The sequence below is a fragment of the Scyliorhinus canicula genome, chromosome 3 (assembly GCF_902713615.1).
Source record: "Scyliorhinus canicula chromosome 3, sScyCan1.1, whole genome shotgun sequence".
Lineage (NCBI taxonomy): Eukaryota > Metazoa > Chordata > Chondrichthyes > Carcharhiniformes > Scyliorhinidae > Scyliorhinus > Scyliorhinus canicula.
In genome coordinates, this window is record NC_052148.1 from 258,173,775 (window position 1) to 258,188,318 (window position 14,544).

General features: G+C 47.5%; 1 protein-coding gene across 2 annotated transcripts in view; it reads left to right on the forward strand.

Moving 5' to 3' along the window:
* Positions 1-14,544, forward strand: part of psd3l (pleckstrin and Sec7 domain containing 3, like) — a 505,495-nt gene that overhangs the window by 370,431 nt on the left and 120,520 nt on the right. Inside the window, exon 9 of one of the 2 annotated variants that reach the window (XM_038792652.1) lies at positions 5,323-5,412. In XM_038792652.1, coding sequence (XP_038648580.1) covers positions 5,323-5,412 — 90 coding nt within the window. Of the gene's footprint in view, positions 1-5,321; positions 5,413-14,544 lie in introns of both variants that reach the window. The other variant, XM_038792653.1, reaches the window with a different exon arrangement.

The window sequence follows — 14,544 nt, forward strand, 5'->3', positions numbered from 1 at the left end:
GTCCCACGCATCCCTTTCTCAGCCTTGTCTGGTTCCATCTTTAGGTGCGTGTCCTGCAAAAAAGCCACATCCGCCTTCAAACTCTTCGGATGCGTGAAACCTCCCAGCCCCCTCCCCTGCTTTTTGAGCCAGCCCGAGTCATGCGACCCTCCAGGCTCACCCTCGGATGTCCACCGTCATCGATCTCTTCCCAATTGTGCCACACCGACCACACCCATGTCAGCGACTCCCCTCCCCCAATCCTCAAAGTAAAAACCAGCTCCTTCCCCCTTTCCCATGCTTTCCTCCTGGCAACCCCCCACTTCACCCCCATTAACTAACCTGCGAAAGGCCTCCAACCATCCTTCCTCCCTCACCCACCCCCACCAACCAACCCAACCACCTATCCCTCAAGAGTAACAAAAGGCACACTCGCTATCGTTGCTCTCCCGACAAAACATGTCCCCGAAAAACCCATCACCGACACTTTAAAGAGCACCCAGAACTCCTCCAAAGTTCAGCTGCCTCACACTCCTCCCAGTCCATTCAACGTCCTCACACTCCTCCAGTCCATTGTCCATCATAAATTCCATCGCCTCCTCTGGGGTGTCGAAATAAAACTCACTTCGGGAAAGCCACATACAGGCGGGCCAGATACAGTATCCCAAACATCACCCCTTTCTTGAAGAGGGCAGCCTTAAATCTGGTTAAACCCGGCCCTCATCTTCGCCAGCTCCGCACCCAAGTCCTGGTACACCTGCAGCTCGTTCCCTTCTCGGGAACATTTCCTGGTCTGCCTCGCCCATCAAAGGATCTTCTCCTTGCCCATGAAGTGGTGCAACTGCACCAGCATCGCCCTCGGCTTGCCCGCTTGCGGCCTTCTCCGCGCCCTGTGCGCTCGGTCCACCTGCAGGGGCCAATCAAATGCCCCCTCCCCCATCAATTTCTCCAGCAACCTTCCCACTGCACCTTCAATGCCTTCAGGCATCCCAACAATCCTTAGGTTTTGCCTTTTGGTTTTCCAAATCCTCCATTTTCTTCGTCAGCTTTTACTGGCTCTCCTGCATCACTCCATTCTCGGCAATCAACAAAGCCAATTGCTCCTCATGCTCCCCCACTCGCCCCTCCACCTTCAGGATCACCAGGTCCTGGGACTTCAGCCTCTGCTCAACCCGCTCGATCCCAGATTTCACGGCTCCACCGCCTTGGTCAGGTGCTCCAGGGCCGCCGCCTCTATTGCTGAAACTTGTTATTCAAAAACTATACCAGCTGCTCCGTTGACCACTGGACGGGCAGTGCACCCCCCTTGCCCTGTGCCATCTTTCCCTATGGCGAACCACAAAAACTCTCCTCCAACTACAATTTCTTTCTCATAAAGCTCCTCATCCACTGATCCATGCACCAGCCACACCAGAGGAGTATTGCCTTCCCTGGCACTCCTGTACCTTTTGCCCTCAAATACTTTGCCCTTTGAGCGGGGCAAAGACCAGAGAGAGTTCTAGATTTTTACTGCTCTATGTATGAAGAAATGCTTATTGATATCTCCGCATTCGGCCCGTCGAGTCTGCTTTGCCATTCATTATGATCATGGCTGATCATCAAGTTCAATACCCTGATCCCGCCTTCCCCATATCCCTTGATCGCTTTCACCCCAAGTGCTATATCTAATTCCTTCTTGAAATTACACAATGTTTTGGCCTCAACTACTTTTTATCCTAGTGAATTCCATGGGTTCACCACTCTCTCGGTGAAGAAATTTCTCTTCACCTCAGTCCTAAAATGTTTACCTCCTATCCTCAAACCATGATCCCTAGTTCAGGACTCCTCCACCATCGGGAACATTCTTTCTGAATCTACCCTGTCTCGTGCTGTTAGAATTTGATAAGCTTCTGTGAGATCTCCTCTCACTCTTCTAAACTCCCAATGAATATAATCCTAACCGATTTAGTCTCCTCATATGACAGTCCCGCCATCCGAAGAATCAGCCTGGTAAAGATTACTGCACTCCATCCATAGCAAGAAATGGGAGCATTGGACAGATGGGGTGATTACTAAGTAATGACACCAATGTTAACAATGACATTACCCCAAGTCTTTATGGAGAAAAGGCAGCGTTGCAGAATTCTAACTCTAAAACACTGATTTAAGGAGTCCACAAGCCTATATGTAAGTTTAAGGGATTTACTCTGTCATCTTAAAATAGTGGCCCTTATCTGAGCTGATTTAGGCTGAGTGGTGAAATCACTGCCCTCGATCTTGTCTGTTGTTCTGGTGATTTGTTGACATGAGGCTTGCCTTATTGTCCATAGCACTTCACCGGGTGGACAGTAACAGATTGCTCATTTAATTCTATTCTAGTGCGGCATAGTAGCGCAGCGGTTAGCACTGCTGCTTCACAGTACCAGGGTCGCAGGTTCGATTCCCGGCTTCGCTCATTGTCTGTGCGGAGTCTGCACTTTCACCCCGTGTCTGCGTGGGTTTCCTTGAGGTTTTCTCCCACAGATCCTGAAAGGCGTGCTGTTAGGTGAATTAGACATTTTGAATTCTCCCTCAGTGTACCTGAACAGGCGCCGTTGTGTGGCGGCTAGAGGCTTCTCACAGTAACTTCATTGCAGTGTCAATAATAAAGATTATTATTATTTACAATGAGTCGAGATCGTAGTGACTATTACAGGGAAACCATATTTAGATTACTTATGCTCTGGCTTTGTGTTTCTCAAATGCATGGCTTATTAAAGGAGACCTCTGCCACGTGCACAGTCTGTTGCATGTTCTTTTGGAATGAAGCAAGATAATTGCATGAAGTACTAACTAAATTTTGTACCTGTTTTCCTCTCCCTCTTCACAACCCCCCTCTCCCTGGACTTCTGCTTGTCTGCTTGTTTGCCTGGCTTGCTAGGTGGTAAGTTTTGCTTTAATCACGCTCTTTGACTTGCGTCTGGGTTAACCTGCATATCTTTTACCTTGCTGCAGCTGTGATTGTATCGACGTGTGCGTTTTGTGTCAGTATTGCCAGCCCCTGACACTTGTTCAGCCCTGCAGGAAACTTGCTGGATTTGATGATGATGCTGAAGGAAACGTGCTAGATTTGTTTTTTTTTTTAAAAAGTGGGTGGGAGAGAAATGAGGGGACCTTGTTTTATTTTTAAACCAGGGATTTTTGGTCGCCAAATTAGCTGATGGGGCAAGTCTGTCATTGAAGCTGGCCGCAGGAGACTGGACTTCAGGAGCTGGTGGTACTGTAGCAATCGGTGTGAAGCTGGAGACTATAATGCTGTAGCCATACTGCGATTGGGCCAGAGTTTGGCCTTTGTTTCTGAAGTTGTATGCTTAAGTTGCTGTTGGCCAAATTCACCAACCACGGTGCTGTTCCTAAGATTTGTGTGGCATTTGACTCTGGTACAAACAAGAAGGGATGGGAAAAGACTGATATGTCTCACACAATGATGACGCTTTGTGATCTCCCGGAAGAGACGCCAAACTATATTAACCAGTCTGGCCATAGAAGCTAGTCAAGGTGATCATTCCAGCACTGGTAATGTTAAGCAGGGTAGCTGTCCTTTATAGAGGCTGAGCTCTGCCCTAGCCCAAAAGAGTCCTGCTCTTGTCAGCATCTTACCACGTGCTATAATATGGCAAGTCGACACAGACAACACTGTTGCAAAGCGGAGTTGAAGCTGGTTGAAGTTGTGCTAAATTTTTCCAAACTTCCAAAGTTGTTGATGGGCACAGTGGTTAGCATTGTTGCTTCACAGCGCCGGGGACCCAGGTTCGATTCCCGGCTTGGGTCACTGTCTGTGTAGAGTATCATGTGAGAGTACCTTTAAGAAATGGGTGTTTACTACTGCAGTGATGTCAGAGAGTGGGTGGAGCTGGGCTGTCTGTCAGCTTTTTACTTTCGTTTTTGAGCAGGCTGCAGGGTGTGTTTTAGTTTCGTTTTCAGTGTTAGAGATCAAGCCAGACCAAGCAGGTGTACTGCTGTTCTCTCTGCCATCAAAGGACTATCTCTTGATCATTTGGTGAATTCAGAATTATAAATGTTTTCAGTAGTGACTGTAACCTGATGTGCTCCTGATAAAGGTTTTGTTTTTAAGTCGTATGGATGTTAAAAAGGAAAGCTTAAAGGTTTACTTAGTGTTGTAGTCTTTGGGGGTTGTATTTGAATTAATGGTTGCTAAGATGTTCACTATGTTTTAAAAAGGTTAACTTGAATTCATAGAATAAACATTGTTTTGCTTTAAAAAATACTTTTCCATTTCTGCTCTACCATACCTGTAGAGTGGGCCGTGTGCTCCCCATACCACAATCTAGTAAAAGTTGTGGGTCAGGTGACCTCCATGATACACTTCGGGGTTCTCTAAACCCTGGCCCATAACAGAGTCTGCACGTTCTCCCTGTGCCTGCGTGGGTTTCCTCCGGGTGCTCCAGTTTCCTCCCACATGTCCCAAAAGACGTGCTTGTTAGGTGCATTGGACATTCTGAATTCTCCCTCTGTGTACCCGAACAGGCGCCTGAGTGTGGCGACTAGGGGCTTTTCACAGTAACTTCATTGCAGTGTTAATGTAAGCCTACTTGTGACAATAAAGATTATTATTAAGTTGGGGGTCTCTGAAATCCTGGCAGTACCTACACAAAGCAGTAGCAGTAACTTGCAATTTTAATAAGCGTCGTCAATGCAAGTTAACTTTAATATATTGGATCAATCCAGTGAGAAGCTTGTCCTTGTCCTAATATTAAGCACCAATCTCTCTGATCTGAATTGAAAGGTTCACTAATTTTGAAAGAAAGCTCACACTTTGATCGGTGCATGGTTATCACAATTGAAGGCTTGTGTGGAAAACTGAAAAGCGAAAGATATTTCCATTCTCTTTCCAAACCAACATTAAATTTGTGGCAGAACCATTTTTTTTTCCGCCTAGAGAGAGGTGAAGCAGATGTAGTGCTTCTGACTATGGCCTTCAGGTGAGACACATCTGCAGTCGGATCCCGCAATCGCCTGCTTGTTCTTTTGTTTGTGGGCAGTTTTTATGGTGCTTGTGGGTTATTTTAGTTTTACTGCAATGCATTTGGGATCGTAACCTTTGTATGCTTTTCATAAATTGAAGATATATTGATTTTGTGACGAGTTTGTGCACTAATTCTGTGATCCGGGTGATTAGCACTGGGTTTGAATGAGCACTTCTATACTTCACTGGAAAGCTGTCCATTTGTATAACTTTGCAGTTTGCTTTCTGAGGTTTTGTTTTTGCTGTTTGTAATTTTACGATAAGCACCTACTTGTCAGATCGTCAATCCTGGCTCCACTGCATGTTGATGTTAAAATGAAATTCTTTCCACGTTGCAGAATATTGGGAAGAAGATGACCTGCCAAGACTTCATTAACAACTTGGATGGCTTGAACGGAGGGAAGGACTTTCCAAAAGATCTACTGAAGGTACGGGATATGGGACTGCTTATAGTTCATGGCAGTACTGAAAGGGACAGAAGTAAAACATTCCCTTCATCTTTCACCTGAGTAATTGTCTGAGATGCTGTCATAAGTTGGGGGTTCCAGTTGTGTTTTTGTGGAGGATGGTGACAGTGCTTGTACCTGTGACTTTAATTGTTATGCTTGTGCGCACATCTGATCACCAAAAGGATGGGCATGTGTTAGCATGAGGTGCCACAGCATTCTTTAACCAGTCTGCTGGGGTCATTACATATGGCAAAATGTCCAGACTACTGTGTGTTTGCATCCTTCCATCTGGTGAGATGTTTTCTCTTCCCTCACCACTGTCCTTCTTATTTTGAGAATATAAATTGACCAGGCAAATCCCTGCAGCCCTTTCCCACCACTCGGTACTCACAGTTTGCCTTTTGTCTCTGAGTCGAAGTTCTGCTTTGTCCTGACGAGCCTCACCTCTTCCATCCTCAGTAAATGTGAACTCACCCAAAGCGAGTATGCTAACTTGAACCAAAGTCCTGTGCATTCGGGGCAACACGGTAGCACAAGTGATTAGCGCTGTGGCTTCACAGCGCCAGGGTCCCAGGTTCTTATCCCTGCTGGGTCACTGTCTGTGCAGAGTCTGCACATTCTCCTCGTGTGTTTCCTCCAGGTCCTCCGGTTTCCTCCCACAGTCCAAAGACGTGCAGGTTAGGTGGATTGGCCATGATAAATTGCCCTTAGTGACCAAAAAAGGTTAGCAGGGGTTATTGGGTTATGGGGATAGGGTGGAAGTGAGGGCTTCAGTGGGTCGGTGCAGACTCAATGGGCTGAATGGCCGCCTTCTGCACTATATGTTCTAATTAACATCCCAGTGCTCGCTTACTGGCTCCAAGTCTGGCAATGCCTCCTTTTCCAAAAAAAACATAATTTGTTTTTCAAATCCCTTCATGACCTCACCTCTCCCTATCTCTGTAACCTCCTCCGTCCCCACAATCCTCTTGAGAACTCCTCTAATTCTGACCTCACCTGTGTCCCTGATTTTAATGGCTGCATTATTAGGTTGTGGAATTTCCTCACTAAGCCTCGTCATCTCTCTGCCTTCCTTTAAGGCGAAAACCTATCCCTTTGACCCCGATCTGACGTGTCTTGGTAGCTCAGTGTCAGATTTTGTTGCATAATTTTCCTATGTTAGTGCCTTTGGGATGTTTTTATTATTTTGGGGGTGCCATACATGTAAGTTATTGTTCAGCTTCCTTGTTTTCATCAGATGAAATAAAATGGCAAGGGAACATAATCCAGATCTTTGGATATTGAAGGTATTCAGCATGTTATTTAACTTTGATTGTGAGAGCAGAACAGGAAACACAGCTTCAAAATTAACAAGTTTCCAGTGAGATTGTGAAAAATGAAGAATTTTGTCTTCCCCGCCGGGTGTCAGATATATGTGAGACACACTCTCAGTTAAAGGAATTAATGGTATGTCAGTTAAAAAGGAACAGGGTGAATAATTTGGTCAGGAATGGGACTAAATATTATTGAATATGTGCGGCTTCATTTGTGAATGCTGTAGCCAGATTCTGACTATAAGAAACATTCGCACCTCGCGTGCACATGTCGCTATCCTAAAGAACCCACTGGCTTCCCTTCCATCCTGATCCGTGTGAGATTGAAGCGTATTTATTAAGGAGCGGGGCAGCATGAGTATGGGACTGATTTCAGAGCTGCCGCAATATGTAGAGCTGAACTTGGTGTCAAGTTCAGACAGAAAATGGAGAGAGACAGAGAGAGGGCAAGGGAGCTGGAGTTCACAGCTCCTGACTTCTGCACTCGGAGCTTCGGGGATCATTTAGATTTGACCATTGTTGTCAGACCCAAGTTCGTTTTAAGTGTAAAATGTCTATTAAATACCGAAATTTGTTCTGGGGTTTCTAGCAGCTAATAGCTTTTTAAAAAATTTGCTGCAACAGCTATGTTGGAAACAGCATAATGAGACCCAGGCCCAATGTGCCTTGTATGAAACTGGGCAGCTTTTGAGTTTCCTAAGGCAATAACAGCTAAGCACATGAATCATATTCATCTTGTGAAACCTCTGTGCTTTAAAAGGTGTAATGCCAATGCTGGGGCATCAAAATCTCATTCCACTCTCCCTTTGCATCACAAATATGCACAGGAACTCGCAGCTACTGTTCCCTAACCCTGCTCCCTCCATTGTGTTTGCCCCCTCTGCACTGCAGGCAGTGTGGCATTTGTGTTCTCCGTACTAGCTACAGTTGCAGCTTCTCGACCAGAAACTGTTGATGGCTGACTGATTGTGGACCGCTTTCATGCTTTGATCTTGTGCCCACTGGCCTGTCCATCAAGATGAGAAGATATAATTTCGCTGTATCCATCAAAGGATGGTTTGATCCCATTAGTTCGGGCTCCACAGCAGAAATTTTAAAAGGTCATGCTGCGATAGCTGTACTACACAGTCCCATCCTCACAGACATTCTCTTATTTTTGGTCGTGTGGAATGCTAAAACACACAACGAATGCTGGGCAGCAGGTTGGGCCCATTATCACTACAGTGGCAAAAGTGTGGTGAATGTATAATGCATAATTCACACTGTGTATCACTGTGAACCTGTGGGCTCCATCTGTGAGCCATTGCGCGGCTCTGCCCACAGGGGGAGATGAGGAGCTTGTTCAGCGCTCCACCCTTGGCTCCGCCCATGGCCCCTCCCACTACCGGAAGTATAAAGTGCTGCGGTTTGTGAGTCTGCCCTCAGTTCTTCTGGTCGCAGGCAGGCTCAGTTGTAAGTCGATTAAAGCCACAGTTTACTTCCTCTCGTGTCTTGAGTGAATTGATGGTCGCATCAAAGAGCCTTACAGTTTGTCCCGCACAGTAAACCATCATCGGCAAATTCATCCAAAACGGGTGTTCATTTTATTGTCACGTGACGTACTGACATCGGACCAACCAGCCCGTGCTGGTGCTTCGGCCCCACATGAGTTTCCTCCCCACCCATCCTCATCTGCTCGGCCAGCATTACCCTCGATTGCCTTCTCCCTCAGATGCTCATCTCCTTAAATAAATCTATTCACTTCAACCACTCCCTGAGGCAGCGAGTTCTACAACCTCGGCACTCTTTTTGGGTAAAGATCTTTCTTTCTGAATTCTGTTCGATTGAACCTGTCAGCCATTGAATCAGAGTGAATGTACCTTGGGGCTTGGTCTCAATACTCTGCTTGGAGGAACTCTTAGGCCACACTACTTCCTTCTCCTCCTCATCTCCCCCGCCCCATGCACCTCTTGTACAACACTTACTTACTCTTGAGCTGAAGGGTGAAACTTAAATTTGAACCGCAAGGTGATATAAGTTCTAGTTATACACGCTTGTGAGGGCGTGACCATTTTGATGCAATAGAGTTTATATTCCTTCTGCCAGTACAGAAACTATGCTGGTGTAAAAATCAGGATGAGAGGAAGAAAGCAGTTGTGTGGTGACTGGTGTCTATTTTCTTTGGAGTGCACCACAGAATAATTGAGGGAACAGCTACCGATAAATTTGCACAGGAATACATTTTCGTTACAGTTTAAGACCAGTCTCACATGTCCACAAGGAAAGTTGGACTGAGTTTGGCTGAAGATCAGTTTGTGGGTAAAAGCAATATTGGTTGCAAGGTTCACAGCTGTTCCTCTTTAAGTTGGGATGTCAAGCACTTGTTGGACCCGGACTGTTATCTTGTTCCCGCTGGTTCCTCTCGTCATTGAATACAATGAAGGAAAATGACAGCTGGACTGGAATCTGCCCTTCGAGTTAGATTGGATAGCTTCCACTTGGTACGTATGTGCATCATTGCCTTAGATGTTCTTTGCAAATCAATTTGTGAAGATTAATCTAACTCTACGGTATGCACTAAATCCAAAGCAATCCATGTAATCAAAGCTTACAATTTGGAACTTCAGTCTTTTTTTTTAAAGATCCCTTTCCCTCTAAAGCCCCTGATTATTTTTGGAACTGGCGTGTGTATTTGAGTGAGCGTGTGAGGGTCCTACCCTGTCAAGCTGCACACCACTCCATTGCGATAAGTCTCCTCTTTATTTTCTCAGAAAAGGCAGGTGCATCGAGTGTGTGCTCCTCGGTGGCACAATCGAGATCAAGAGGCGCAAGTGTAGGAAGATCTGAATATACGAGAACATGAAAGACCATGTTGTCCATTTAGCTGACCCCAGCTGGGGGAATAACAATAACTATTTGAAACGAAATGAAAATCACTTATTGTCACGAGCAGGCTTCAATGAAGTTACTGTGAAAAGCCCCTAGTCGCCACATTCCGGCGCCTGTTCGGGGAGGCTGGTACGGGAATTGAACCATGCTGCTGGCCAGCCTTGGTCTGCTTTAAAAGCCAGCGATTTAGTCCAGTGTGCTAAACCAGCCCTGCATTTCTAAAGGGCCTTTTAAAGCAGTAAAATATCCCAAGCTGTTTTGCAAGAGCACTATCAGTCACAATTTAAAGCAAAGCAATATAAAAGGGCAGCACGGCGGCACAGTGTTTAGCACTGCTGCCTCACAGCTCCAGAGTCCCGGGTTCAATTCCAGCCTTGAATGACTGTCTGTGTGGAGTTTTCACTTTCGCCCCGTGTCTCTCTCCGGGTGCTCTGGTTTCCTCTCACAGTCCAAAGATGTGCAGGTTAGGTGGATTGGCCATGCTAAATTTCCTTAATGTCAAAAAACGGTGAGGTGGGGTTACTGGGTTACGGGGATAGGGTGTAAGTGTGGGCTCCTTCCAAGGGCTGGTGCAGACACAATGGGCCGAATGGCCTCCTTCTGCACTATAAATTCTATGATTCTCTGAAAAGTTGTTGGGACAGCTGATCAATGCTGAGTTGTAGAAGTACGATTTATGGCGCATTGGTATGGAGAAGGGAGAGGTTTAGGCAGGGAATTCCAGAGCATAGGGCTCAAATAGCTAGAGGCACGGGAATGCAGGAGTATCATAGTCTTTGTACTCTATTGAATTTTGATCCCAGAAAATAGAAAACCTGCGCTTTGTGCGGGGGTGGATTTTGCCACCAGTGTACCGTTCCTGTTGGCGTAGCCAGCTGCTGCTTCCTCGCCTCTTTACCGTTCCTGTTGGCGTAGCCGGATGCTGCTTCCTCTCCTCTTTGCCATTCCTGTTGGCGTAGCCGGATGCTGCTTCCTCTCCTCTTTACCGTTCCTGTTGGTGTAGCCGGCTGCTGCTTCCTCTCCTCTTTGCCATTCCTGTTGGCGTAGCCGGATGCTGCTTCCTCTCCTCTTTGCCATTCCTGTTGGCGTAGCCGGATGCTGCTTCCTCGCCTCTTTACCGTTCCTGTTGGCGTAGCCGGCTGCTGCTTCCTCTCCTCTTTGCCATTCCTGTTGGCGTAGCCGGATGCTGCTTCCTCTCCTCTTTGCCATTCCTGTTGGCGTAGCCAGATGCTGCTTCCTCGCCTCTTTGCCATTCCTGTTGGCGTAGCCGGATGCTGCTTCCTCTCCTCTTTGCCATTCCTGTTGGCGTAGCCGGATGCTGCTTCCTCTCCTCTTTGCCATTCCTGTTGGTGTAGCCGGATGCTGCTTCCTCTCCTCTTTGCCATTCCTGTTGGCGTAGCCGGATGCTGCTTCCTCTCCTCTTTGCCATTCCTGTTGGTGTAGCCGGATGCTGCTTCCTCTCCTCTTTGCCATTCCTGTTGGTGTAGCCGGATGCTGCTTCCTCTCCTCTTTGCCATTCCTGTTGGTGTAGCCGGATGCTGCTTCCTCGCCTCTTTGTCATTCCTGTTGGCGTAGCCGGATGCTGCTTCCTCTCCTCTTTGCCATTCCTGTTGGCGTAGCCGGATGCTGCTTCCTCTCCTCTTTGCCATTTCCCTCGCGATTGCAATTAAGATTTAAGTTCCGGTGGTGTGTGCATGGGGCAAACATCTGATCGCACGGCGGGGGAAGCTTTTCAGTGTTGAAATCCGCCATTAGCTGACATATGTTGCAACTACAAGTGGGCTGTAAAGGAGAGCTTCGTGAGCAAACAGGGGAGCTCTGCATCACAGCCAAAACTCTTCTGTCCTACTTCATTTCCATAAACATAAGACTGGAAAAGGTGGCACAGGTGTTCATCAAAATATTTCACTTGTGTATATTTTGCACTACATTGGCATCACTTTATTCATGATGTGCATCGTCATTACTCATTGAGACCAGCTTAGAAATGAAAATGACAGGAAATGAAAATCGCTTATTATCACAAGTCGGCTTCAAATGAAGTTACTGTGAAAAGCCCCGCGTCGTCACATTCCGGTGCCTATTCGGGGAGGCTGGTACGGGCTTAGAGAACTGGCATGTATGAAAGGAACTACAATACTCTTGCGTGACTTTAATTCATGGGTAAGTCAGATGGGTAAAGGTAGCCTGGAAGAGGAGATCATAATCGGGACAATTTCTTAGAGCAGTGCCAACCAGGAAACAGGCTATTCCAGACCTGGTAATGTGCAATAAGAAAGGAGCCTCTGGGCGACTGTGATCATCATATGATAGCATTTCACATTGTGTTTGATAGTGAGAAGTGTGGGTCTAAGACTAGTGTTTTAAACCTAAATAAACTCAGGTAAGAAGGTTTTGTGATGCAGTGGGCCAGAAGGCCACGGTTCAAGTCCCACTCCAGGGCTTGATGGCCAAGGAAGGCGTGTTCATAATGTGGCCAAATGGTTATCAACTTGTAAATCCTACTAAAATACACCAATGGCAGGTGTAAAATCGGGAGCAATTCCTGGCTAGCCATGAGTTGGAATGAATTTGGAGCCTTGGCCATGGCTATCCATAGCTGCAGGCTACAACATGCATGTAAACGTGTATGGTGCCGCTGCAACCCCGGAACTCAGAAAGCTCCAGACCCCCACAATCCCCCACATCTCCCCTCTAACCTTTCTACCAATCACTTCAAATCCGTGCCCCCTAGTTACTGACGCCTCTGCTTAAGTAAATAGGCCCTCCCAGGAGGAAAAAATAAGCAGCAAAATGAGCAAATAAGGATACTGGTCTTGTATACTTTAAAATGGGACACCAGTAAAACCAGGAACTAAGATTACTGGTCTGAACTGTTTCTCTGCTTTAAGTAGGCCACTCACAATATTATGGGTGCTATCTACCCGAATGCTTCCGCATCCCCACAGCTGATGCACCTAGCCGGAGTCCCATAGAATGCGCGATTAGTCGGGTGTTTCCGGGCGCACAGAGCGCAGAGAAACATCACGCTATTAAATGGCCATTCGGGTAGGTTGGGGGCCTCACCGGGGAACACATGGCCAAGGCCACATTGAGCCCTGTTTTCTGCACTTTGGAGCTCAACGCGCTGGAAATCTGCAGTGCAGGGAGGAATGGGAACATCATTTTTAAATGGTGTCTCAATCTATTGACTCCCCCCGGCGTGACCCCTAAACTCACTCTCTCCCCCTCCCGCCCCACAAGCTTCAACTCTCCTATAAGTGGGTCTTCGGCATCCCTCCCACACCCGCGCAGCACACCCCGGGTCTGATCCCAGCTTGGCACCGCCAGCCTGGCAACCAACCTGGCAGTGTCCCTGGTAAGTGCCAGGCTGGCACCCACCTGGCAGTGCCCAGGTACCACCAGAGTGTCAGGCTGCCACCCTGCCCAGAGGGCATGCACCTGGGGGCCTCTGATCCCTGCGAGACCCCCATGAGTGCCATTCCATCTGGTCCCTGTTTGTGGAGACCAGCACTGAACGGCACTCGCATACATCTCCAAGGCGAGGGGGTTGGTTCTCACGCCTTGGTTAGATCTCAGAAATGCATACTAGAGTGAGACTAGCAGTCTCTCGGGGTTTGTGTGGGTGGGTGCAGGCGTAACACCATCACCCTCGACGGCTCGTTCCCCTGCGGCTTCCTCATTAGTGCCCTCTGTGCCCGGTCCACTTCCAAGGGTGTTGCAAATGCCCCCTCTCCCAGCATCTTCTCAAACATCCGAGCCACATGCGTGCCAGCGGGCCAGGCCCTCCAAATTCTCCTTCCTCTGCTGGCTGAACGTCTCGTTCAGGAAGCCCACCAACTGCTCCGTTGACCACTGGGCGGGTACGATCATTCCCTGACCCTCCACCATCTTCACCTGTGTCACAGGCACCACTCCAACCTTCACCGACTGTTCCCTTCTTTTTCGACCACTACTGGTCCACGAATCCATCCCCCGGTGGGACACTTTGTCCAACCACCCCTCCTGCCCCTTTTTCAGTCACAAAATCCACCCGTTAGCCGAGAAAAAGGTCTGAAAACTCCACCACATGCGAGAGCCGCCAAATGTGCAACCACTCACACCATGGCCGCTACGGGAAGTCACCCACATAACACAAAGTTGTGACATAACTAAAGTTTTTATAATTCCAACACAACCTCCCCGTGCCCTTTTATTCAATGCCTCGGCTGATAAATTAAAGGATTCCAGATTCCTTGTCGACCTGTCTTGCGACCTTCAGCGATCTGTGGCCGTTCACTGCAAGGTCCCTCATTTCCTCCACATCTCTCCATATTCTTTAATTTATTGTGTAATCCTTTGCCTGTTTCACCTCCCCAAATGCATCATCTCACACCTTTCTGGCTATTTAAAAAAATTCTTCCAATTAAGGGGCAATTTAGTGTGGCCAATCCATCTACTCTGCACATCTTTGGGTTAGGAACAAAGAACGGTACAGCACAGGAACGGGCCCTTTGGTCCTCCTGTCATATACCGGTCATTATACCAACCTTGGCCAAAACCTTCAGCACTTCCTCGACCCATATCCCTCCAAACCCATCCTAAATATGTATTTGTTGAGATGTCTTTTGAACATGGTTAATGTATCTGCTTCCACAAAATCCCTTTGGCAAAGTGTTCCAGGAACTCCCCACCCTCTGTATACAAAAACTCCTCTTAACTTTGGCCCAAGGACCTTAGACCAATGCCCCCTGGTGACTGACCCCTCCATCCTGGGAAAGAGTGCCTGCCCATCCACTCTATCCATGCATCTCATAATCTTGTAGACCTCTATCAGGTCGCCCATCAACCTCCGTCATTCTAATGAAAACAGTCTGAGTCTATTCAGCCTCTCCGCACAGCTAACACCCTCCAGACCAGGAAACCAGGTTGTGGGGGTGAGACCCATGCA